At 37.2% G+C, this 26,159-nt stretch overlaps 2 protein-coding genes across 7 annotated transcripts in view; one reads left to right on the top strand and one right to left on the bottom strand.

Moving 5' to 3' along the window:
* The window catches only part of zc3h14 (zinc finger CCCH-type containing 14), an 80,608-nt gene extending 54,542 nt beyond the window's left edge, over positions 1-26,066 (bottom strand). The window contains exons 1-5 of one of the 5 annotated variants that reach the window (XM_073932861.1): positions 25,809-26,066; positions 11,285-11,486; positions 9,267-9,365; positions 9,081-9,133; positions 8,826-8,858 (exon numbers count right to left, since the gene is read on the bottom strand). Coding sequence is in view for 1 of the 5 variants with exons in the window: in XM_073932860.1 (XP_073788961.1) it covers positions 25,809-25,811 (3 nt within the window). In the remaining 4 variants the exon portion in view is untranslated. The remainder of the gene's footprint in view (positions 1-8,825; positions 8,859-9,080; positions 9,134-9,266; positions 9,366-11,284; positions 11,487-25,808) is intronic. The other 4 variants (XM_073932862.1, XM_073932863.1, XM_073932864.1 and 1 more) reach the window with 4 other exon arrangements.
* Positions 1,258-26,159, top strand: rmdn3 (regulator of microtubule dynamics 3). 2 transcript variants are annotated; one of them, NM_001083050.1, is made up of 12 exons: positions 1,267-1,652; positions 5,210-5,381; positions 8,496-8,636; positions 11,150-11,471; positions 13,690-13,792; positions 16,599-16,659; positions 16,737-16,812; positions 16,914-16,991; positions 17,992-18,090; positions 18,191-18,244; positions 21,450-21,530; positions 26,014-26,159. In NM_001083050.1, exons 1-12 carry the CDS (start codon positions 1,496-1,498, stop codon positions 26,098-26,100), a joined length of 1,431 nt encoding a protein of 476 aa, NP_001076519.1. In that variant the 5' UTR covers positions 1,267-1,495; the 3' UTR covers positions 26,101-26,159. The 2 variants fall into 2 exon arrangements, 1 of the variants encoding a protein (NP_001076519.1); XR_012395325.1 differs by lacking the exons at positions 16,737-16,812; positions 16,914-16,991; positions 17,992-18,090; ... (1 more) ...; positions 21,450-21,530; positions 26,014-26,159 and having other exon boundaries at positions 1,258-1,652; positions 13,690-15,555; positions 15,778-16,659.

Here is a 26,159-nt window from a genome sequence, read left to right as displayed (position 1 = left end):
GCTAGTTTATTCTATTCACCCTCAGCGCATGTCTTTGGACTGTGGAGGAAACCTGAGGACCTGGCGGAAACCCACGCCAACATGGGGAGAACATGCAAACTCCACACAGAAATCCCAACTGAACCAGTCGGTACTCGAACCAGCAATCTTCTTGCTGTGAGGAGATCCCACTGCGCCGCCGTTATGTTCCAAATAGAAACATCAAAAAATAGAAACCCAGAATACAAAAATTATAGAAAAGATTTCTGTCCTAAAACTCAGTGTTTGAAGGACGTTTCCATCTCAGACAACAGTTTTATTTATTTCTATTTATGTCTTATTTTGCTGTTTTTCTTGTTCAAAACCAGTTTTGCTGAATATTTGGTTCAGAATGTATGTGGCGTAATCTTCGAAAAGACTTTATTGAAGAGCGAGCACCATGTATTTAGTTTTTATACTTTGTATCATTAATTTTCCTTCGCCTTATTCCCTTATTCATCAGAGTTTGCCACTGTGGAATGAACCGCCAACTATTCCAGCAAATGTTTAACACAGCATTTTCCCTTTCAGCAGCAACTCAGTTCTGGGAAACACACATTCGCACACATACATTATGGAGGAAACCACACCAAAACAAGGAGAACATGCAAACTCCACACAGAAATGCCAAATGTCCCAGCCGCGGCTCGAACCAGTGACCTTCTTGCTGTGAGGTGACATTGCTAACCACTGAGCCACCATGTCGCCCCTACTTTCATTCATTAATTTTCTTTTCAGCTTAGTCCCATTATTCATGAGGGGTCGGCACTGTGGAATGAACCACCAACTATTCCAGCATATGTTTTACACAGCGGATGCCCTTTCAGCTGCAACCCAGTACTGGGAAACACCCATACACACTCATGCGCATTAATACACTACGGAGGAAACCCACACCAACACAGGGAAAACATGCAAACTCCACACAGAAATGCCAACTGTCCCAGCTGGGGCTCGGACCTTCTTGCTGTGAGGCGACAGTGCTAACCACTGAGCCACCAGCCCTACTTTGTATTGATAAATTAATAAAAAAAAAAAACTTCCTTTTTTTGCAGCCATTTGAACTTCGGAACAGTATTACGATGTTTCTTACTATTTTTTATTTTGTATTTTATATGTGAGGTATGTTCATTCATAAATAAATATACTAAAATCTAATAATAAAAACAACTTTTGTCGCTCCTCCCGTCCACCAGGGTGCGCCAATGCAGCCACATAAACACACACGCTCTTTCACACACAAAACACGCATGACATCAACTGTCAAACTGCGTGAGTGTGATGCTCTACTGATATTTAGTCGTTTATTAAACGATCAGCAGTGAAAAGATGAGACAGAGCGATGTTTATATCTTTAAATGATGACAGCAAGAGATCAACGAGTAAGAATCGCGCGAGAGTAACGCTGATGAACGGATATCGAGGGATTCAGGAGGATTTTAAGGGCAGTTTATTTCTACTTCACGGGTAGTAAACGATGAGCTGGCTGGGCAGAAACGCAACGATCGGTCTCGGCGTCGGTGTGACTATCAGCACCGGTCTGATCGCTTTATTGATCATCAAAGAGGCTTTCAGGAGGAGAAATCGTCGCCTGCTGCTGCACAACACCAGATCTGCTTTACACAATGACGCAGGTATTGCGACATAAATAACGTACAATATTTATTCTCATCCTCATATGCTGCTTGTTTTGAGAGGGATACTCTTTAAAGGGACTCTAACTTCAGCTACTAGTTCCCTTAGGTGGATGCAAGGTCACATCTTTGTTGCGTTATTTACATTTACCATCTTTTAGCTGCCAATGTTATTGAGATAAAGTTGGTTTTACATTCGGTTTTTCGTTTATTATTGAACTTTTGTCAACTTCTGAAAGTAACTATACTGTTTACTACGCTACTTTGAATATTCGATCTGAAATTGCAAGTATGACTTCAAAACAACACTATTTAAAGGGGACCTGTTATGCTCTTTTTACAATATGTAAAACAAGTCTCTGATGTCTGTCTCTAACGTTAGAGCAGTGCTTCCCAACCATTTGAGACCCATTTTCCCCCTGTAAAGTATTTTAAGGCCTCCCTCCACATTTATTATTATCACTCATATAAGTTTGCAGTAGGTATGACAAAAAAATCCCAACAAATTATATGTTTATTCCTTTATATAGATATGTTTATGCACAAATATTAGCCTAATGTAAAATATAAAAGCAAAACATCATTTTGAGGATGAGTCGTCTGCAAATGTCTTATTAATTTGGACAGCCTCATGCATTCGTTAGCAGGAACTTGTCGCAGATAATGCACTGTGGCTGGGTCAGGGACTCTTTGCTTCGAGGAAATAGAGTAAAACCACAGTTCAGGTAACTATCTTGGTATTTCCTGCATTTCAAGATTCTAGTATTTCTAGCGCTGCGACTCGAAATGTTTGGAGCTTCCTCATCGGGTTCCAGTATAGCTACTAAAGGCGAATCAGTGAGATTCTGTCTTTTTTGTAGAGGATGAATTACTAATTTTTTGCAGGGGATAAAATGAACTACAGCAACACGATCGTTCTCCTAATTGTCCACTGCTAAAATTTGTTTAAAATATGACATGACCCCCCTGTTGGGAACTGCCGCTCTAGAGCAGGGGTGTCAAACTCAACTCCTGGAGGGCCGAAGCCCTGCACAGTTTAGTTCCAGCCCTGCTCCACCACACTTATCTGTAGGTTTCAAACAAGCCTGAAGGACTCAATTAGTTTGATTAGGTGTGTTTAATTAGGGTTGGAACTAAACTGTGCAGAGCTGCAGCCCTTTTGGAACTGAGTTTGACACCCCTGCTCTAGAGTGTTTATGACTTTAAGCTCAGAACACCACACTAAGATAACTTTTTTAAACTGCCCCTTTTAGGCTTTGAGTCTAATCCTGCCATTTTGGCGACTGTCGCTTTAATTTCAAATGAGATTTGGAGCATAGTGGCAGATTCAAAAACAAGACTAATACAGTCAAGCCTGAAATTATTAATATCCGTTGTTGGGTTAGTGAATTGTAAAAAGTATTAGATTACAAATTACTGACTACTACTGGTAAATTGTAATCTGATTACATTACTAATTACTTAATGTAAAAAGTATTCAGATTACTAATTACTTTACTTTGAAGTTACTTTTAAAACATATAAAATATTAATACAAAACAAACTGCAGCTCTTTCAGTAATTTAATATTGACTGAAAAACATTACAATGGGTTGATCACAGCAGATTGACAAATTCAAAACACTTTTCAAGAGTTCACACTTAGCTGATGATCGATTGTAAAGCTTGTTTGGCATGCTGAGCCCTGAGGTCATAAGATACTCAAGCCCGGGGCTCCCTCCCTTTTGCAAGGCGAGAGGGGAGTTTAAAGTCGAGAACTCCCCTGCTGTAGTAGCTAATGAACAGATAGTGAGTACTCTTAGGAGATAACTACTTACTATCATGCCTATGGTGCTAATTTGGATTAGTCAATTAACTTAAGTTGCATGTTTTTGGATGGTGGGAGGAAACCGCGGAACCCGGGAAAAACCCACGCAAGCACGGGGAGAACGTGTTAACTCCGCACAGAAACGTCGGCTGGCCTTGTTAAGGACTAGAACCAGTGACGTTCTTGCTGTGAGTCAACATTGCTAAGCACTGGGTCGCCGTGCCATGCATCTGGTAAAAGAGGAGGAGTAGGGGTGGAAGGGGGGATTCTTCAAAACTAAGATGGCTGTCAGATGGAACTTAGGGTATTTTTAGCAGCTTAGGAATAATCTGATTGGTGAATCATAAATTGAATAATGCAGGGCAAGCTGCAAGCAATCATAAGCACTCTCATCATCCACTTGTTCTAAACCGGTTTGTCTTTTTTTTTTTTTTTTTTTTTACACAATAGAAGACATTTAGAAGAAAACTGGATACCTGTACCCATTGACATCCATAGCAGGAAATACAGTAGCACTGCAGTGTTTGGGTGTTCTGTGTATGTCTGAGGTAATTAGTCTAACAAAATGTGTATATTCCATGCAAAGAATGAAGCTGATTGCTCAGTTCTTGTCACTTGACTTGCGGTTTTCAACTGGCGTGCCTGGATAATGTGAGCGCGCAAAAGATGCGATATGTGAACATTTAGAAGATACCTTCACTTCAGATCCTGCACAAAAATTCAATATAGCCTGTTTAGGCTGAGTTGGACCGATGTGGTTTTTAGGCGCTGGTGTCCTCCTTGGTGACGAGTATTGTCTTTGGCTGGTTGAGTTAAAACAAAGTCCCTTTAAGGCAAGTCATTTCACTCGCCGGCCATCTTTGAAACGCCTCTCGGGCATTCTGTCAAATGGGGAAACATCAAATTCTCCAAAATTGTTTGACAAGCTTACGACTGAATTTCATATTAAGAAACACCAATAAAACTGAACAACAGCTGCCCCTTTAGTTTCATTTCTAAACATCTGAATCACTCAAAATCTGCTGAAACTTTCAAGCCCCTACCTCAGAGTATCGTCAGTCTATAACGATCGATGATTGGCTCCTATACTAGAAGGCGGGCTTTAACCATTTAGCGTTCGTTGATTGGCTCCTGTACTAGTAGGCGGGGTTTTATTCACCTGATTGACAGTTACACTTTTCCCTATTCAAAAAGATATGAGTGACATGTCTCATGTATTCTAGTCTTTAGTTAAAAGCGGTAGAAAGTTCTTTAGAGACTGGACAGAGACTGCATTTCACAGTAATATTTTAGTTTTTATGCTCAATAAAATCAATGTCTGTATTTCCACTTAAAGAAGCAAGTACTCTTGTTAACAACCATTTCAGCTCACACTCTCTAGCAATTTAAAACCGCATGCTTATTAACTGATAATGCAGCGAAAACGTGATTTAAAAGAAGCATTTTATTCTTCTAAAAACTATATTAGTAAAGTAAGTAACACTTTACATTAACTTCAGTAACTGTAATGAAATTACACACATTTAAAATGTAATTCGTTGCATTATTGCGTTCCCCAAAAATGTAATTGGAATACTGTGAAACACGTTACACCCAACTCTGTTAATAACCCAGGGGTATCTAATATCTGTAAGACTAACTTATTGATGCTAACATCTAAAAAAAATATATTTCACAGCACCTTTAACTATGACTTGGTGCACTAGACATGTGTATATGACTCTGATGATGAGCTTGTGTGTGATTTCAGTGGATTCCTCAGCTCTTACTGCAGCGGTGCAAGGTTTGTCTCCTGATCAGCAGCAGGAGCTGAGGAAGACTCTGGATGAGGTGATGAAGAGCGTGTCCAGTCTGAGGAATGAGATCGCAGAGCTACGTGAGGGTCTGAAGGACATCACCACCACCATCGCTGAAGACGTCAAGTGAGTGAACATGGTTTCTTCTTATCTAACTTATGACATCTGTCTCATTTGAGTCTCGTTCTTGGCTCATACAACTTTCCCTCGACGATGCTTTCTCATATGCTTATTTGTGTTATTCGAGTCCCTCCTACCTCATCTTTTTTTCTCATTTGAGTCTCAAATGTTTCATCCAAATTTTTAACCTCAGTTCTCTACTGTTTTTTTCTTTGAATTGTCTCGATTGAGTGTCCCTTTTATCTCATCCGGCTCTAGTCTCATTTGAGTCTCTCATCATGTCTCAACTGACTTCCTTATTTCTCATATTCTCTTTTGACATTTGCCTGTCTTCTAAGATTTTCTTCTTCTGTTTTGTTTGATTCTTTTGACTCATTTTTGCCTCCAACGTGTCATCTAACATTTTCTTCTGTCCTCAGATTCACTCTGTTCATCCTTGTCTCATCTCAGTCTCCGTCATGTCTCACTCACCTAACTTTTGTCTCATTTCAGTCCCCAGTCTTATATGACTTCATCTTTTCTCTCTTCTTAGTCTGTCCTTTTGACATTCACTTGTCTCCCTGGTTTCTCTCCTTTCTCATTATTCTCATGCATGTTTTCGTTGTCTCTACTACTGTTTTTCAGGTTGTCTGGCATTCAATAGTCTCATCCAAGTCTCCCTCACTTTATCAGACTTTCTTTTATTTTATTTACTTGACTCATCTTGCCTCCTATGTCTCATCTATTTCTCTCCTCTCCTCAGATTCACTCTATTAATGCTTGTCTCATCTTAGTCTCCCTCTTGTCTTACTTGACTCTTTTGTCTCTTTTCTTACCTGACTTTCTCTCTAACCCCACTTATCTCTTTCTTGCTTTATTTGACTTGTACATGTCACATGTCTCATTTGAGTATTCAATGTCTTATCTGACTTTCTGTTATCCTTGTATTCTCTCTTGTGGTTCTTTTCTCTATAACTTCTCATTTGAGTCTCTCTCATGTCTCCCCTAACTCTGTCATCTTATTTGAGTCTCCATTCTCTCTCTTCTCATATTTTACCTCTGAATTTAAAACATCTGCATGTCTCACATTTCATCAAAGCCCCTTTTCATCTCATTTACCTCTTTTGTCTTATTTTTGTCTCAGTAGACTCTACTTTTTCATCATCTGATTTTTTTCACTTCTGTTCTCTCTGTTGGTTCTACTGACTTTCATTCATCTCACCTGAGTCTCCAGTATGTCTCTTTAGACTTCATCTTATCGTACTCTCGTCTCATTTGAGTCTCTTTTTATATTCTTCCTCTGAATTTTAATTATCTGAATTTCTCGTCTCATCAAGCCTCCTTCCTCCATCTTCTTTAAGTCTCTCCTGACTGAGCCTCATCTGACTTTCTTTTCCGACTCCCTCTATTGTTTTCTCAGACTTTCACACCTCTCTTTCAGTCTCCATCTAATCTCGTCTCATTTGAGTCTCCATTGTCTCATCTAAATCTTCCTCATGTCTCATCTTATTCTCATCTCATTTAAGTCTCGCCTGTCTCAACGTATTTTCAGTTTCATTTGAGTCTCCAGAGTCTCATCTGAATCATCCTATTGCCTCATCTTATTCTCGTCTCATTTGTCTCGCTTGATTGTCATGTGTCTTTTCTGAGTCTCCGTCATTTCTCTTTTGACCCTTCATCTCATTTGAGTCTTTTTTGACCCCTTATCTAGTTTGAGTCTCTTTTATGTCTTCCCTGACTCTGTCATCTTATTTGAGTCTCCATTCTCTCTCTTCTCATATTTTACCTCTGAATTTAAAACATCTGCATGTCTCAAATTTCATCAAACCCATTTCATCTCATTTGTTCCTCTCTTGTCTTATCCGAGTCTTATTTCTGTCTCAGTAGACTCTCTCATCATCCAATTTTCTTTCCTTCTATTCTCTCTGTTGTTTCTGCTGACATTCATCTCATCTGAGTCTCCAGTATGTCTCATTAGACTTCATCTTATTGTACTCTCGTCTCATTTGAGTCTCTCTTGTTATATTCTTCCTCTGAATTTTAAATATCTGAATTTCTCTCTTGTCATCAAGCCTCCTTTCCCTATCTTATTTAAGTCTCTCCTGACTAAGCCTCATCTGACTTTCTTTTTCCGACTCTCCCTATTGTTTATTCAGACTTTTACACCTCTCTTTCAGTCTCCATCATGTCTCATCAAACTTCATCTAATCTTGTCTCATTTGAGTCTCCATTGTCTCATCTAAATCTTCCACATGTCTCATCTTATTCTCATCTCATTTAAGTCTCGCTTGTCTCAACGTATTTTCATAGTTTCATTTGAGTCTCCAGAGTCTCATCTGAATCATCCTATTGTCTCATCTTATTCTCGTCTCATTTGTCTCGCTTGATTGTCATGTGTCTTTTCTGAGTCTCTGTCATGTCTCTTTTGACCCTTCATCTCATTTGAGTCTTTTTTGACCCCTTATCTAGTTTGAGTCTCTTTTATGTCTTTCCTGACTCTGTCATCTTATTTGAGTCTTTACTCTCTCTCTCTCTCTCTCTTCTCATATTTTACCTCTGAATTTAAAACATCTGCATGTCTCAAATTTTATCAAACCCCCTTTTCATCTCATTTGTTACCATCTCCATTGTCTCATCTAAATCTTTCTTCTGTCTCATCTTACTCTTGACTCATTTAATTCTCGCCTATCTCAACTTATTTTCATTGTCTCATTTGAGTCTCCAGTGTCTCATCTGAATCTTCCTATTGTCTCAACTTATTCTCGTCTCAAAGTCTCACTTCTCTCATCTGATTTTCATGTGTCTTTTCTGAGTCTCCCTCAATTCTCTTTTGACCCTTCATCTCATTTGAGTCTCTTTTATCAATAGAACTTATTTTAATCTCTCTGATGTCCTCTTGCCTTATGTGCATTTCTCTCATGTCTTATTTTAACTTTAATCTTTTGTCTCATCTAAGTCTTGTCTCATTTTGTTATCTCTTTTTTCATCTAATTCTCTCTCATGCCTCACTAGACTTTGACATATAACGTCACTTGTCATAGTTAAGTCTCCTCTGGCTTTGCCACACATATTTCATTCATTCCCTCACTTGTTGTTTCTTCTGAATAATACAAGTCTTATCAAAATGTTCTGTCTTATCAGAAAGACTGTCGAGGAGAGTCAGAGATCGCGACGGCGGCGTTCACACATGCCGAGGGAGCGCACTGAATCCATGAGCTCCAGCTCTATTTATTTCACCGCCAGTGCTGGGATTGCAAGTGCTTATGATGACAGCGAGGTCGGGTATGTCACAGAGCTTTCATGAGCTTGATTTACATGGATTTTAGATTCAGCAACCAGTTACATGAAATCTTTTAGTTAATTTAAGAGTACCCTAATTGAAACCAGGGGTGGCAAGATGTCATTATTCACCCTTAATTATCCAAGTGTTCCCTTAAAAGAATAGTTTAGCCAAAAATTAAAATTACTTACCCTTCAGGCATCCTTTGTGGATATGACTTTCCTCTGTCAGACAAAATAATACGTTTTATTATACGTTATAATAAAACATTCTGGCTCTTTCATACTGTGAAATGGTGTTAGGTAGTGTCCCTTTTTTTAAAGCTTCTAAAAGTGCATATATCATCAAACTAACCCATACGCGGCCAGGGTGTTACCGCATGTCTTATGAAGCAGCTCAATGTGTTTTGGAAAAAAATATTTCAAATGATTAAATTCTAAACTCACATTACTGACTCAGGCTGTCAAATGCACATCATTGAAAGCATTTTGGCTGATCTCTGACTTGACGTAGAGATTTGAGATGTCAAAACATTCCATGTGACTTCAGTGGTTCAACTTTAACCATACAAAGCTCCGAGAACACGTGTGAGCACCAAAACAACTGTAAAACTGACTCTGATGTTTGTTGACTATCTTCTGTACCAGGTCCAGGGCGTGTGGGCAATATGACGCTTGTGTTACGTTGCTGATTAAATATTTCCTGCTCGTCTTAGTAAATCACACCTTGACCTGACCGGTAGAGAACACACAAAGTAATTCTTTTAGTGCACAAAAGTGTTCTTGGAGCTTTACATGATTCCACTTGAACCACTAAAGTCATATGGAATGTTTTGACAAAATTTTTGGTTCTTTTTCTGTACATTAAATGACTTGGGACCATTGCTGTCTGTGGAGGATAAGGGAGCTCTCGCATTTTATTAAAAATATCTTGGGCCGTGTCCGAAATAGTCTACTACATGCGATTAGTAATAGGTTCAACATTTGAATATGAATTTACTTCACGACCGTTAGAAAACAACTATATTTTATATAGTATTAATGCGAGTAGTATGAAGGAAACTCGGACATACTACATCTGTCATTAGTCATCATCACGTTACCTACTTGCGTTAGTTGCTTTGCTTTAATCCCATTCATAAATTCTCTTGTGTGGGACTATAGGATAATGTAGCGTTCATTGGATGCACACTTCAGAGTCTTACTGGAAGTAGTAGGTTATCCATGCACTTTTTGCATTCTGTTTTTTTATACTATGTCTGCGTCTGAAACTGTCTACTACTCATTAGGGACTGCATTTGAACGTAAACGTACTACTCTGTTAAAAAAGTACATTCTATACAGTATGACTGTTAGAAGTATGAAGGAATTCGGACGTACTGTATTTACCATTTTGTCATGGTTACGTGACCTAACCACGTCAGTTGCGTCGCTTCACTCCCATTCATGAATTCTCTCGTGGGGCATCATGGGATAGCAGAACGTGCATGGGATGCGCACTTCAGAATCTCGCCAAAAGTAGTAAATCATCCAGGTACTTCTCGCATACTGATTGTCGAATTCTATGACCTATGAATTTGGACATACTACTTGGCTCATATACAGTTTTTAGTGTACTAAAGAGTATGGAAGTATTCCATAATACTTAATTTGTGTTAAGAACATGAACAAAGGTCTGAAGGGATTGGAACGACATGAGGGCGAGTAATTAATGACAGAATTGCCATTTTTGGGTGAACTAATTCATTTAAGAACTTTGCTGCAATGCTCTAAATCAGTGATTCTCAAACTTTTTTCATCAAGTACCATCTCAGAAAAAAAATAGTCTCTCCAAGTACCACCAAAATGAGCAGTACTGAAATACAGTAAAGTAGTAGGCCCAGTAAAGCAGCTACAACTCTGCACAGTTAAAATAACGTGGCAGATTACCTCAGAAATAGGCTATATGTCATATATGGCATATTATATACATCATTTTTAATAAATTTTGAAATATGTAGCGCGTACATGACATGTTTAATTCCTCCGTGTACCACTAGAAGGAAGCCTGCGTACCACTAGTGGTACACGTACCACAGTTTGAGAACCACTGCTCTAAATCTCTTGCCTTTGGGGTTTTCCCCCTTTTCACAAGACTGTTATGACTATCACCATAATCTTAAATACAAAAAAGTTCTTAATAATTTGACACATTTGCACATTTATATGTACTTATCTATGTATTATACAGTCTTTGCATCAAATTACCACTTATGCGAGGTGTTTCTAATGCAGCGTTTATGGGGGCAGGACAGTACATTTGACTTGTTCTCTCTTCTGGCTGCCATTATCAGTCTCATACATTTTTTTTCCCTTTTTCTGAAAGTCTTGATAACACCATCATGGAGTTTTTCTTTTATTATTTCAGCAATTTGTTGTACTCTCCCATTCACTGTGCTCGAAGTTTATCCAACCATGATGACATCCACTACTGAGAAACCAGTTAAGAAACACAGTTAACTCTTTTTCTTATCCAGATACTCCACGGCCTACTCCAATGCTGAGTCCGACTACACTGACAGAGAGACAGATCGCGAGACAGATAAAGATGGAGAGGATGAGGACAGAGACTCAGAGGAGGATGAAGAGCAGAGCTGCGCCACTGTGCTTACCCTGCGGCAGGAAGATTCACAGGCTGAGGAAGAGGAGGATGAAGATTCAGCGCTGATGGTGGAATCTTTAACGGACATTCCCATTCCTGAACTCGTCCTCCTGCTCGCTCAGTGTGATCTACTGCATGCAGGGGACGCTGAAAAGAAAACGGAAGGCTTCCAGCTGCTGATGGAGAACAGGCCGCTGGTGAGTGACTGATATCTATAGAGGAAAAGATTTGGAAATATGAATAAACCCAAAATGTTTTGAAAAAGTCATAGAAATTTGTTTAACAATTATCTGTGTACTTGAATATATTTGAGATTATATTATTGGGGGGCGCTGCGGTGGCACAGTTGGCCTTGTCTGAGCCTTGTCTGGGTCAGTTGGCATCTCTGTGTGGAGTTTGCATGTTCTCCCTGTGTTCATGTGGGTTTCCTCCGGGTGCTCCGGTGTCCAAAGATATGCGCTGTAGGTGAATTGGGTAAGCTAAATTGTCCATAGTGTATGTGTGTGAATGAGAGTATATGGATATTATTGGGTACATTTTTAATACAACTGTGCTGTCTGTCCCTTTTTGTATGTTCTCTGTGTGGAGTTAAAAAAAAGCTACTCACACTTTGAGCTTTGTCTCTGCTTCGTTCGCTTTGACTGTAAAACATTTTGAGTGTTGTGTCCAGAAACAATCTCTAACTACAGAGGGACGATAGTGTAGGTGCTAAAGGCTAATTTGTACTCTGCTTTTAAGTCTTGCGAAAACACAAGCCAACATTTCTACAATTTTCTACAAAAGATACTTCCTAAAAACTATTTAATAGATATAAAAATAAATATAAACTACATAGATTGTCAATTTTTTTTTTTGATATGCTGTAATAAATTTGAACGTTCAGTTTTTCTTATTTACACTTGTACATAGACATTACATTAAACATTAGGCCATAAATATCTGCAAGGAAGTTTTGTAAAAATCCTGGAATTTTAATGGTAAAAATGTGTATGAACCCTGATAAAATGAACCATTTATGTTTCAAAATAATTGCATAAATTTATTTTAGACAATATTCACAGAAAAGTTGTAATCTTTGTTTGATTGTAGTCACAAATTAATTTGGACAAAATGTATTAAAAAGTTGAGGGCCAGTGTTTTCTTTTTATAAGAAATACACAGTTTATTTCAAGTCAAGCTTTTTTTAATCATTCTGCTACTTTAATTTTTATTACATATAGTAGAATGAAATGTCATGTCTGACAAAACATGGTGCTACATACATACTACTTAAACATAAATGTAAATTTACAGCAATACAGAATAAGACAATAAAAACAATTCTAGAGCTACTCAACAGATAACCATTTGACTCGACATATCCTATAAATATTATAGCTACTATAAACATACTATAAATAAAATATACAGAAAAAAACTATAATAGAAAATATACATTTCATCAAAGATTTTAATAAGTTACAGTAAAAAGTATTTGAAGTTACAGTAATAGTGCCATTTCAAATAAATGAGGTTCATTTGAAATTTCTATACAGCAAACCGTTCTGAAAATAATTATTTACATAAAATATTTAGCAAAAACATGGTTTTTAATAAGAAATGTTTCTTGAACACATGAAGCTAAAACGAAAGTAATAACATCAAAAATTCAGCTTGACATTACAAAAATAAATTGGGTCACCGTTTTAAAAAGGTATTAAAATATATATTCTCTTAAATTAACACATTTTACAAATCTACTTTTTACTCTTTTTTATTTACTAACTTTATCTACTATTTTTAACTTTTGAAAAATCTAGTTTTGAACTGTTGTGTATAATTTATATTATTTAAATCATAAAAGTAAAACTTTTAGTTAAATTTTCGTTTTTCTAGTATTTAAATCTACATTGAACATTAAAATGTACTATTGTAATTGATCAAATTGTTCTTGATAACTCAAAGCAATCTTTTTGTCGTTTACATTAAATATGGAAAATATAGCCGTTACATTTCATTCATTCATATTTCTTTGGCTTAGTCCCTTATTTATCAGGGGTCACCACCTATGTTTTACGCAGCGGATGCCTTTTCAGCTGCAACCCATACACTTAAATTTATACACACACACACTCATACACTACGGCCAATTTAGTTTATTCAGTTCACCTATAGCGCATGTGTTTAGACTTGTTGGGGAAACCGGAGCACCCAGTGGAAACCCATGCCAACACGAGGAGAACATTCAAACTTCATACAGAAATGCCAACTGGCCCAGCTGGGACTCGAACCAGCGACCTTCTTGCTGTGAGGCGACAGTGATAACACGTGTAGTTGCAGTTACACTTCTCAAACAAAATAGTTCACAGTTCAGACAAAGAAGCTTTAAAACGTATAGCATTATAATAATGTGTGTGTGTGTGTGTGTGTGATCAGTATGCTGATAATGCAGAGTTTATGTGGCGACTGGCTCGCGCCTACAGCGACATGTGTGAGACAACTGAAAACAGAGAAGAAAAGAAGAACTACGCAGAGCAAGGTGAGGAAACATTACAATAATACATTACAACCCAGTGCCCTATGAAGTGTACAACACATTCTAACATCATACATTATATGAAAAACTGCAAATTAGGGATGCACTGAAATTAAAGTTTTAGGCCGAAACGAAATTTTGGATGCTGTTTGCTCAATATCTAAATCAAAACTACTTTTTATTATTGCATTATTTATTTTTTGTTTTATTTAATTCCATAATGTAATTTTGTATATCTTTTAAAAATTTGACTCCTTAACTACAGTTGCATTGATTTAAAAATAACACAAGCCAAGAAAATAGCCGCATTTAACTAGTGACAAACATTTATTGATAGTAATTGAGTCATGAGGCATTATTTTACTTGCATTGCCATGACAGCACAGTATCGCTATTGCAAGCATCATGAAGTTATTTGAGCAGAGTTGTTTGCTTTAAGTGGATATGCATTGATAACTTTAGAGATATTTGAACTGAGATGAAATGAGATATTTTTGAAATGAGATATTTTGAACTTTGACTGTGGCGTTCGAGCAAGCTAATTAATGGTGCACTCTGCTGCTCTTACACTTTGCTCAGCATAGCAACAAACCACAATATGCTTATTTTACGCGGCAGCCTTTTAAAACACAAAAGCGTGGCTGCGGTGGGAAGAAACCTGGAAATATAGGATCAGCACTGTAAACATTGCAGCAACATGCTGTGCACTACAAACATCCAGCTGTTGCAGAGATTTTAAAAATGCAGAAATGGTGTAAACTTCACTGTAATATCATTCAATAGGTTTAATTTAAACAATTACAAGCATGGTAAATCAGCGCGGTTTAAGAACCCCATCAACAGTGCTTAAATGTTTACTGAAAATGAATTTAGTATCGTGACTAAGTCTAATATAGTGAAAGAATCAGTTCATTAACTTAAGCTTTTTATAAATGGCATCAAAATCATGTGTTTGGGACAGAAAACGTTAGCTAACTAGTGCCATTTCCCTTAACTTAGCTGAAAATGAGGTCCAATATCCCTTTTTATTTTCACTATTCATTCAGAACGGACCTTCGGGTCACCTTGAAAGCGATGAAATGATAAATTTGTGTCACTTTCTCTTCGCTGATAAGATAAACAGCCAGGTACACAACATTCCTCTGTGATTCAGGCGATACTGATGGGTTTCTTCCCACCACAGCCTCGATTTAGCAGTTTAAAATGGCGGCTGCGTGAAATCAGTCTATTGTGCAGCACAAGCCATTGAAATAAATGGGTTTGCAGTGCTTTCTGTGTTCAGTGTGAAAGCCACTTTACAGCAGTGACTTCAGCTGAAGCGAAACCAGCACGCTGAACAATGCTGGCAGTGCAGTGCATTAGAGCCTTTTTTCTGGCTCATATTTTCAGCTATTTTTCATTTTCAGTCAAAAACTGAAAAATAGATTTTTAGAGAATTATTTTAAAAAAATAAATAAATTGGTGCATCCCTACTGCAAATACATAGCAAACATTTTGCAGTGTACTGACAAAGTACAGGGTACCCCCGGGATCCACCAAATGAAATTCAAGGCCTTATTTTTAATACTATTTCAAACAAAATTTTATGCCAACTTCGTACCCATTCCGACAGAAGTATGAGGGAAAAATGTAAAATCGGTATAAATTTTGAACCCTAGAAAATAATTATGTACAAGTGACTACTCTCTTTTTCACACACATAAACACACACACACACACACACACACACACACACACACATATATAGACAAATATTTTAGACCCAAGTCTATTTATGTACTTAAGTATGTGTAAATGTTGATTTATTCAGTTTTTAATTCATTTATTAATTTTGGTGATCTTACTGAGTATGCAAATGTTTTATGTAGAATACAGTTTATATTGTAATATGTTCTGTTTTTACTAGATATATTATATGAGAGATTAGCTTTGTTTAACAAACAAGTGGAACTAATTGGATTTACCTTTAAATAAGATTTATTTATAAGTTTTTTCACCACTTTATTCGGAAATGTATTCCCGTGCCGCAAGAAATTTGGGTCCCGCTGGAATGGAGACCTCTATCCAGAAGTATCGCTGTAACAGCCGAGAGGAGAGGAAAAGTCATGCCAGCAGGTCAAATGGGCCACAGTGAGAGAGAGAGAGAGAGAGAGAGAGAGAGAGAGAGAGTTTACTTTCATTCTCTCAATCACAGTGAAATAGGAGTTTTTGCTGCAAGTGTCAGTGAAAGACTTTCCAGAAATCACTCGCAGGGAAATTGAGCACAGTTTCTGCGTTTTTTAAGTAGTTGGAGCGCTGTAAATACTCGCGCTCGCCTAGTCGCACTTTCTGCTATGACGAGGAGTGCGAAATGCACTCAACGTTACGCTGCATGAATTTTTTAATTAGCCTTCATTAGTAACAGGTTATTTTGTTATGGTATAAACTTTTATCCTAGGAAATGCAAAAATAAACAAATAAAATAAGACCTTTGCAACGAAATTCAAGACTTTGTATACTAAATTCAAGGCTATTAGGGCCTTAATTTTAGATGATCAAATTTAAGACTTTTTCAATGCTTTTAAGACACCTCTGTATAAAAAATAAGTCTGTTAAACAACCCAAAATTTACTGGCAGGTTTTTTTTTTTTTTACCATAATAAACAACATCAACCAAGACAATATATCAATTTAAACTATTACACATACTAATAAAACTCACTTTTTCCAACTTTGAAAACTTCCAATATTTTTTGGAAAATATTGAAAACTGCTAATTTACAGGTATGTTTTGCAGTATACACTGACCTTTGACCCTTTGACTCACAAGGTAATTATGAAGCCGAAGCAGCGCTGACGAGGAATGGCTTGAGTGCAGATTGTCACAAATGGTATGAAAAAAAAACATTCCCACATTTTCACCTAGTTTAATGTCTTTTGTTGGTAACGCATCTGCTCTCTCTTTCAGGTTTGCCATCCTCGCACGCCAGTCTTCACAGTACGACAGCATTCATGGAAAACTGAAAAGCGGTCACATACTCAAGGTGAGCCTTTATGCCAGAGCTTAAAACAAACTAAAGATAGAGTTGAGTGTCTTCAGATGTGCATTTAATGACTGTGATTGTTTCTGGATGTATTCTGACAGGAGCATTTGGATCGAGCTTTAGCTCTGTGTGACGACGATCCCATTTGTTTTTACCTGCTGGGCCGATGGTGTTTAGAGGTCTGTTCAAATGTATTCATTCAAGGATAATGTACTTCCATTTGGTTCTTCTAGCAGGCTTTATTCTACAAAACAACTGGCTAAATGTACATTATCCCAATTAGTACAAGGGTAACTAGTCACAAAATAAAACAATAAGACATAAAACATTGAACTGAGCTGTAATAATTTACTAACACTTCTAATGTAAAACCTGCAGAAAGAAAAACAGTTGTATGCAGCCTACACTAACCTACTTGTATTATTATTCAGACATTATTCTTATTCAGATATTCACTCATGGTCAACATGATTGGGTGGTACCCAAATAAGAAACGAATGTTATTAGATTCAGGGGTGGTTTTCTCAGAATAATATAAATGTTTTATGTTGCAATGGACCAATAAGAATCAAGTATTCAAAAATGCCATGGAATACAGTAAGTTATAAATAATTATAGGTGTCATTTTATAATGGTATTTATTACAATTGATCACCTTTATGAATTTTTAAAGCTACATTTCGATCCAGTCCAAAGAGGTTTGTTGGTATAGTGCTTTTTGAAATACCCAAAATAGTTGCAAAATAGCTTAATATAGCTATGTAATTATATAGTTGATATTTTAAAGTTTAAAAAAAAAACAATCAAGCTTTTTTACAGTTTATATATGAATTTACTGTATTGTGTTTATTGTCCCAAACAAAATTCACAAGGGGTATTACTAATACATTTAACATTCAGGCGGTGACGTTGTATTTGTAAAAGCATTTTAACTGAAGTTCTATTGGATTGTGTTGGTTTAAATCCAGTGAGGAATTAATTTTATTCAGTTTATTCAACTGTTAATTCATTTTTCATATCGCCCTGTAGAATAAAACAAATTACCTTGAGCTTTTGTTAATTACAGACCTTATATTAGGCAATTAAACAGTTATGAGTCGCATTAAAAAAAGTGTTAAAATGTAAACTACCTCTAGCTCTAGATGACTGTATTAAACGCTCTCTGTGTGTGTGTTGTAGGTGAGCTCTTTGAGTTGGTTGGAGAAGAAAGCTGCTGCCACGTTTTATGAAACTTCACCAACATCCTCACTGAATGAAGCTTTAGAGAATTTCCTCAAGGTATCAGTGAGATCAGAGTTTTTTTTGGATAAGTATTTATTTTAAGTTCAAGCTTAGGAGGATTCATAAAATGCATGTTTCTGCTTTGTCCGATTTCTAGGCAGAGGAGTTAAATCCCGGTTTCTCCAAAACTGTTCGGCTGTATATCGCCAAGGTATTGTCTATAATAGATTCATTCTTCACAATCATAAAACAAATGTATTTTGAAGGAACAATGAAAAATCAATAATTCTGTCATGTAAGACTATGACTAGATAGGAAAGGGATAGTTCACGCACAAAATAACAATTTTCTTCAGTATAACATTAAAGATTTTTAGCTTAAACCTTATTTAATGATTCATAAAATGGCAGTCAATGTTTAACATATTTATTATTGTCATTAAAAATAAACAGATATGCAAGTCCAAATCTGTAGCCATGACTCCTTATGACACACTAATGCCTAGTGAAGCGAAACAAACACATTTTTTGGCAGAAGTGTAGGAAATTGAAGATTATTTACAATATAATAGCTTTAAAGAGCCCATATTATACATGAAATAGGGTCATATCTTGGTTGTAAGGGTCTCCAACAACAGTTTAATATGCATGCAAGGTCAAAAAACACTTTCATGGTCTTATAATCTGCATTTATTTTTACCTAATTATCCCAGCGACTCCTGTATGAATCGTCCAGTGATTCATTTGTTCCCAAACCCCTCCTTAGCGCGAAGCTAATCTGCGCTGATTGGACCAATGACAGTCTGTTGCGATTGGTCGACTGCCTTCAGTCAGAGTGAAAAGCCAAACAGCTAATCAGCATATAAAAGTAATTACAGTTCATACACGCTCGATAGTGTAGGCGTGGATTTTAGCTGCCAATGGGTCAATGTAAATACAGACTATGGACTTGAAAATTCAGACGACTATTTTATTGAGCAAAAACTCCAAAAACAGTTGAGGAGATCTCCTAGCTTCTCACTCTGCTCTTTTCACAGACACACACACACACATATTGCACACACACACACACACACGCGCACTTAACCGTGCTCCGGACAACAACGCGCGCGCGCGCGCACACACACACACACACACACCTCCGGACGACAGCGCACGCACACGCACAGACAGACACACATACTACTCCTCGTCCACGGAGCTCCGTTAACAAAGCAGCACGCGTCGCGTTTTTAACGTGACTTGGCACGCGATAAGAGAATATAGCCAGTTAACCTGATACAGTACACGCAGTTACAAGTAACAAATCACAACTAAATACATACGTACTTACACTTGAGAAATGGAGGAAGAAAAATCCATCCTGACGTCCAGCAGTAAGTTACTCTTTACTGATCCTTCCTTTAACAAACGCTGATGAAGTATTCTTTGTAGCATGTAGTTTGCAGAAGTTTCCAGTAGTTTCCAACTGCTTGGTTATAATGCTGAGCTTTCATCTTTGGGTAGAGACTCGATATAATATCCCTCTGTAGTGTGACTTCAATCGACCGGCATGTTTGTGTGTGTGTGTGTTTGTGGGTGTGTGTGTGTGTCTGGGTTTCTGCGTCAGAGGGCGGGGCCTCAGGTTTGAAATCTCCCGGGTTTGCGCGTGCACGTGAATAACTTTGTTTCGTTCGTACGTCATGGTGAAACATCTAATGAATCGGTATCAAGGCGACTCGTTTGACGCACTATGAGTCGACTCTTTTATAGATGAATCAACCGTTTTAAACACTGTACACTAACAGATTTAAGCCTTAGCTGGATACTTCACTTCACTTAGAGCTGTGTTACACACTACATGGAGGGGAATTTTCAAAAACCCATAATATGGGCTCTTTAATATCGATCTTATTTTTTAATGTGGTAGTGCGCTCGTTTTTGTGATTGTTTCAGAACTTCCAATTCAGCTGCCTATGGGACAAATGACTAATAATAAATATTCAGAAAACAGCAATAAACATCAGAAAACAGTCAAACTACTTACTTTACAAATAAGTTTTGCATGACTTTACAGACAAAGTAGAATAATATAATAAGAAAATATCAGTTTGCAACATCAAGCAGTCGAACAAGCTGTTTTTAACAAATAAAATGAATGAAAGTGAATGAGACCGGAAGTCTCAAGCCAAAATAATTAAAATGGCTTCGCCCACTTGTCCACGCTGAATAAGGTGAATACAGCTTGGGTAAACAGTTCTCGTGTTGCAAATGTGTTAGTGCGAATGCTCTGGATTAAAGTTTATAATATTGTAAAAAATGTTAAGTTTCTTGCACATAATGATCGTTTGGCTTTATAAGAACTCAGTGTATCATCAGGAACCAATTGGATTGATTTGGACTTGATTTTATGTGTTTATTTTTTATTTTAAAAATGGGTGACCATTGACCTGCATTATATGAAATCACCAAGGACTAAGGAGACAGGTCCAGATGCGAAAAAATGGTCTTTATTGTTCTGCTGAAGAAAGAATTCACATCTTGGATGGCCTGAGAACTTAAAAGGATATTTCATGAAAAATCTGTCATAATTTTCCCTCTATTGACTTTTGCCTCTCTATTCTATTCCCTCTATTGACTCTATTGATTTTTTTGGTTCTGCTGAGCACAAAAGAAGTTATTCTTAAAAATGTTGGAAACCTGTAACCATTGACATCCATTATATGGATTATATCCATATGAAGGCTCCATCAAATGCAGCCTCAAAATGCGTCCTTCATTTTCCTGGTCATGAAGGATCCAACCAGTGGATCCTTTGCGGCCTCAAACATCCCAAGATTCATTGCGTGCTGATAACAGCAGGATGTTTTTGAAAGAAAACTCCAGATTAAATGTTTGAATTGGGGTTATTTTACTTGGAGGTCTAAAAAAATTGTATGACATGTCTTACTAAAAGGTGATTTTATAAACAGTTTACACTTTTATCTGTACATGTATGGATCAAAGGAAATATATTTCCAGCTTCAGATGGCTTATGTTTTAAAACTACTTTGAGAAAAAGACCTTACAAATTTTATTACAGCTTATTCATGGCAGCTGTTATGGGGGCTAGGTGAGGAGATCTGTCCTGTAGCCTAGATTGTCTCATGGAGGATGCAGACTCTAAAATAAGTTACAGGTAATGGTTACAGGTTTCCAGCATTCTCTCAACTGGTTTATAACAAGTCAAGAGTAAATAAATCATGACAGAATTTTCATTTTAGTCAAACTGTCCACTTGACTAAATTTCATTTTTGAGTAAAAAGGTGTTTCTGTAAAAGTCCTCTGTGCAATAACTGGATGAACTGAATGAACAAATCTAACGATTGCATGAGAATGGCTCTTTAAAAATAGGTTTACTGTTAGAATACGATTGATTTAATACTTGCTGGTTTTCAGTGTCATAAAGAGCTCGGAAACCTGTCAGAAGCAAGAAACTGGGTCCAACTAGCTCTTAACACACCAGCAGGAGCAAATGAGGTGAAGTATAATTTAGTTTTCAGTAGTTTTACCCATATCATTACTTTTATTGTGGATTCAACCAGGTAATAAGTGTTGCTTGTACCTGTTTTGTGGTACATCGCAGCAACACTTGGACTTTTTAAAAAATTATAACACAAATACAATAAAGCAGATTATTAACTTTCATCTACATTTACAGAACAGAGCACAAGAACAATCAAATCAATAAGATAATAATACAAATAAATAAATGTTTAACGTAAAACAGACACACAAACACAACCAAAAGAAAAAAACACTCTACACTCTTTTCAATACACTTAGGCCCCGTTTACACTAGTGCGTTTTAGTTTGAAAACGCATAAGTTTTGCTACGGTTACGCCATCCGTTCACACTACGCCGGAGTTCTCGAGCGCCGAAAACGGAGCTTTTTGAAAACGCTGGAGAGGCCGTTTTCATTCTAAAACGCTGCTGCTCCGTCTCAGTGTGGATGGGGAAAGACGGAGACATCTGAAAACGGAGGCGGGGCTGCAAACATTCGCCTATCTGATTGGGGCTTTTCCTGAATATTAAGTAGCCTAACACACACAGTTCAGTCTCGCATCCTCTTCTTGTAAGTTAAGACTTCGCAAGGTTGATCAAGGCTGCAGTCTCCCCCTTCTCAGTTTGATATGGAAAACATACCGAGGACACGCGTAAATCTTCAAAGGAAACAGTGTACTTTATAACTTCATTCACATCACCTTGGCTACGTTGTTTCACTTTCTCAACAATAAAATGTAAACATGATTTAAGGAACTGCCTATTTTCATTTTAATATTAGCAACTTAACAGACAGCAGAAATGTTGAGGCGCCGTGCTGCATATATGAGCGTCATCTTCACTGTGTGGATATTTATAACAAAACGGAGCCGATAACAACTGCCTCCTTTCAATTTCAGTGAAAATACGAAACGCACCCTCTCTTTTGCTGAAAATCAGTTTTAATAATCCACAATTATAAAAGTATAACATACAATAAGTTTATACATTGTAGGAAATAAAGGCAAGCGATCAGTCAATGTACCTGGATTAATCATTAACTTATCTTTGCACTTAACCAAAACATGTTACCCGTGAACAAGTAACTTAATAGATTCCAATGACCAAAGTCAGGGAATATGTCGTTAGATAAAGACAACAACATGAATGAAATATCACGTTTAGCAAATATAGTGAGATTAGATCCAGCGGGAGATGCGTGATGAGCAGTCCGACAAGCACAGCTCTCATCTGGGTAGAATGCTGGAGCGCTTGCCCGAGAGTGTGTGTGTGTGGTCACGTGATGTGCGTTTTCAGCGTTTTGGTGTGGACGGAGAGCAGTTCAGAAACGCTGGGTAAAACGCGAGTGTGGACGCGGATCGTTTTCATTCTACAACGCCGTTTTAAAACTAAAACGCACTAGTGTAAACGGGGCCTTAATCGTCTTTTACCACATTTTGATTTGAGCCGCTTTAAAGATTTATATTATATCCAAAATTACTTTTAGAAAACTAAAAACAGTGGTTTTGTTTTAAAGGTTCACGAAATCCTTGAGTACTTTTTTTGAGATTTTAACAGATTTGTGTGTGTTGAGCATCAGTTAAGACAATGTTAGCACCTGTTAGCTTTAATTGTGGGGAAAACTGGATCATTTTGAGCTTTTGTCAGGTAATTTCAGCTTCCGGGTTTAAAATGATTTTTGGGGCGGATTAAAATCGGCGATGGAGCACAGAACTGTAAGTGCAAAGATGATGCGTCGGTTTCTCATTATTATTCATAGCGGAGCTTTCTTATCCTATGAGAAGAGCCGGCTGCTTAATTATTCCTGACTGCACGTGCTTTCCGACAGCAAGAAAGACCTGCCAGTGCCAAGCTGTGAGACACAGACCCACGGCACACAGTATTTAGCCGTTCATGAAGGGTCGTATGTGTTTGTTTTCATGATTCACCGGGTTTGTTGCATGTTTTTCCCCGTGATGCTGTCAGAGCCGATACAGCAAAGCTGTGTGTATGCAGCAAGCATTTTGTCGGGAGAGCAGTATGAGAATTGGAGAATGGCGGACGTTGTCTTTTATCAGGATTTCGTTCACATTTAGGCACGTTGCCATGCTGCTATATTTGCCTAAATCCTCCAGATTACCAGCAGGGCTAATGGTTAAAATAGACAGGGCAAGACACTCCTGCTGCACTGAGTCTGCATTCAGACCCGGGGATTGAGGGAAAAGTCCTCATTTATTGTGTTTATATTAACACGATTATCTTTATAATGATATAAATTGTGGTTATCTGTTTATGAAATTACAAATGACAAATGTATCAGGGCATTAAATTACTGTTTATTTCTTTGCATTTTACTTTGTAAACTATAAAATCATGCGTCTCCTCACGGTTTGTGTCTCATTTTGTGAGCTAACTGAAAACAGTTGTTCGCTCCCCTCCTTCTCCCCTGCTCTGCTGGCCACGCCCACTCCTGCCCTTTGCTCGTGGAGCTCCACGCCCATTATGATGCATCTTAAGAAAAAATTCTGAGACCTGAACCAAAAGTGAGGGGTGTCATGACCCTTTAGGTTACGTTCGCTTGTGTGGCTTTGGACGGCAGGGGAGGGACCATGTTTCAGAGATTCATGCTAACAGGCTGGCATTGTGGCAGATCACCTACTGCAGGGGTGTCCAAACTTTTTGGGCCGAGGGCCAGATGCAAAAAAAAAACGTTGTCGCGGGCCAAATTTTACATATATCACACAGACACGCATATATATATATATATATATATATATATATATATATATATATATATATATACACACACACACACACACACACACACACACACACACACACACACACACATTTCTAAACATATTACTTTTAGTAACTCATTTCTAATTACTAATTTATTTTATTTTATCTTTGCCATGACGATAGTAAATAATATTTGACTAGATATTTATCAAGACACTTCTATACAGCTTAAAGTGACATTTAAATGCTTCACTGGGTTAGTTAAGTTAACTAGTCAAATTAAGGTAATTAGGCAAGTTAATTAGGCAACAATGGTTTGTTCTGAAGACTTACGGGGCTAATAATTTTGACCTTAAAATGGTTCATAAAAAATTAAAAACTGCTTTTATTCTAGCCGAAATAAAACAAATAAGTCTTTCTCCAGAAGAAAAAATATTATCAGACATACTGTGAAAATGTCCTTGCTCTGTTAAACATCATTTGGGAAATATTTAAAAAAGAAGAAATAAATCAAAGAGGGGCTAATAATTCAGACTTCAACTGTGTATATAGATAGATAGATAGATAGATAGATAGATAGATAGATAGATAGATAGATAGATAGATAGATAGATAGATAGATAGATAGATAGATAGATAGATCATAACAAGAACTGCTGCTTAATTAAATGCATGTAATAGCGACACCCGGTGGTTATTTATTGAATTACGTTCATTTTTGTATAGCGGGCCAGATGCTATTGATATTTATAAAAAGCCTCGCGGGCCGCAACAAAACTGATTGCGGGCCGCAGATGGCCCGCGGGCCGTAGTTTGGACACCCCTGACCTACTGCACTACAGTAATAATAAATAAGTGAATAAATAGCCGAAATGAAAGAAAAAAGAGGGACCAAAATCAGTCACCAGGTCTGGTGCTCCCCAATGACATTAAAATGCCCCCCTCAGTTATGACATCCTGGCTCCGGCCCTGATTTATGAATATTAAATTAATTAAAAATTAAAATACTGTCCAATAAAAATTGAATATTAACATATTTTCCTAATAAATCATAGAAAATGTGATTTTTTTGGAAAACTGGGACGACAACTTGGGAGAAACTTTTAACCACTTGAATGAATCAGACCAGAAGGTTCTACTACATAAACATTCAAAGAATACACGTGCAGTCGTTTCAATGTCAACCTGACATGAATGTACAAATGTTGATCAAAATTAAATCTATGTCTAAGAAACCCTGAAGATGGGTAAACAAATATAATTAAATATTTAAAATATAGATATATACTTTTAATACATAAAATTTATAAGTTTACCGTTACTTCTTTAGCTTTAGGTATGGGAAAGAAACATTGCTCTTCATTCGATAATAGCTCTTGGAAAAAAAGAAAAAGCAACACCTGGACTTAATTACAAACGCGGTTTCAAGTACTGTAGCGTTGAATAGATAGCGAGAAATAACATACATCGCGAAATAAACATGTATTGACATTGAATTATATGTTGAAAAGAAAAATAGCTGCAAAACTTACCATAAAGCATAACGTGTCTCATGTGTTCAGTGCTGCAACCGCTGAGACATCAGTTTACAAACCGTCGTGTAAAGATATAACGTTATTTACCTCAGGAAAACGACTTAAAGCTCAATATGTATTTAATGTGCTGATCAATAAAAAACTTTTGACTAGTTACATATTTTAAACCAAAGGTTAATGAAGTTTTTTTCCCTTCCCTCAGGACTCTGACGTCGCTGCTCTTCAGACGGAGCTTAAGGCTTTGATTGACAGCCCAACTGACCAATCTACAAGCAGTATAAGTAATTAGGGTGGAGTCTAATGAAAACCGCCATCTACTCTTTGCATTAAATACAAATATTTAACTTG

This window comes from Danio rerio, chromosome 20 (assembly GCF_049306965.1).
Source record: "Danio rerio strain Tuebingen ecotype United States chromosome 20, GRCz12tu, whole genome shotgun sequence".
In the NCBI taxonomy this organism is placed as follows: Eukaryota; Metazoa; Chordata; class Actinopteri; order Cypriniformes; family Danionidae; genus Danio; species Danio rerio.
Note: the sequence above shows the minus strand (reverse complement) of the source record. Positions and strands in the feature narration are given on the sequence as shown.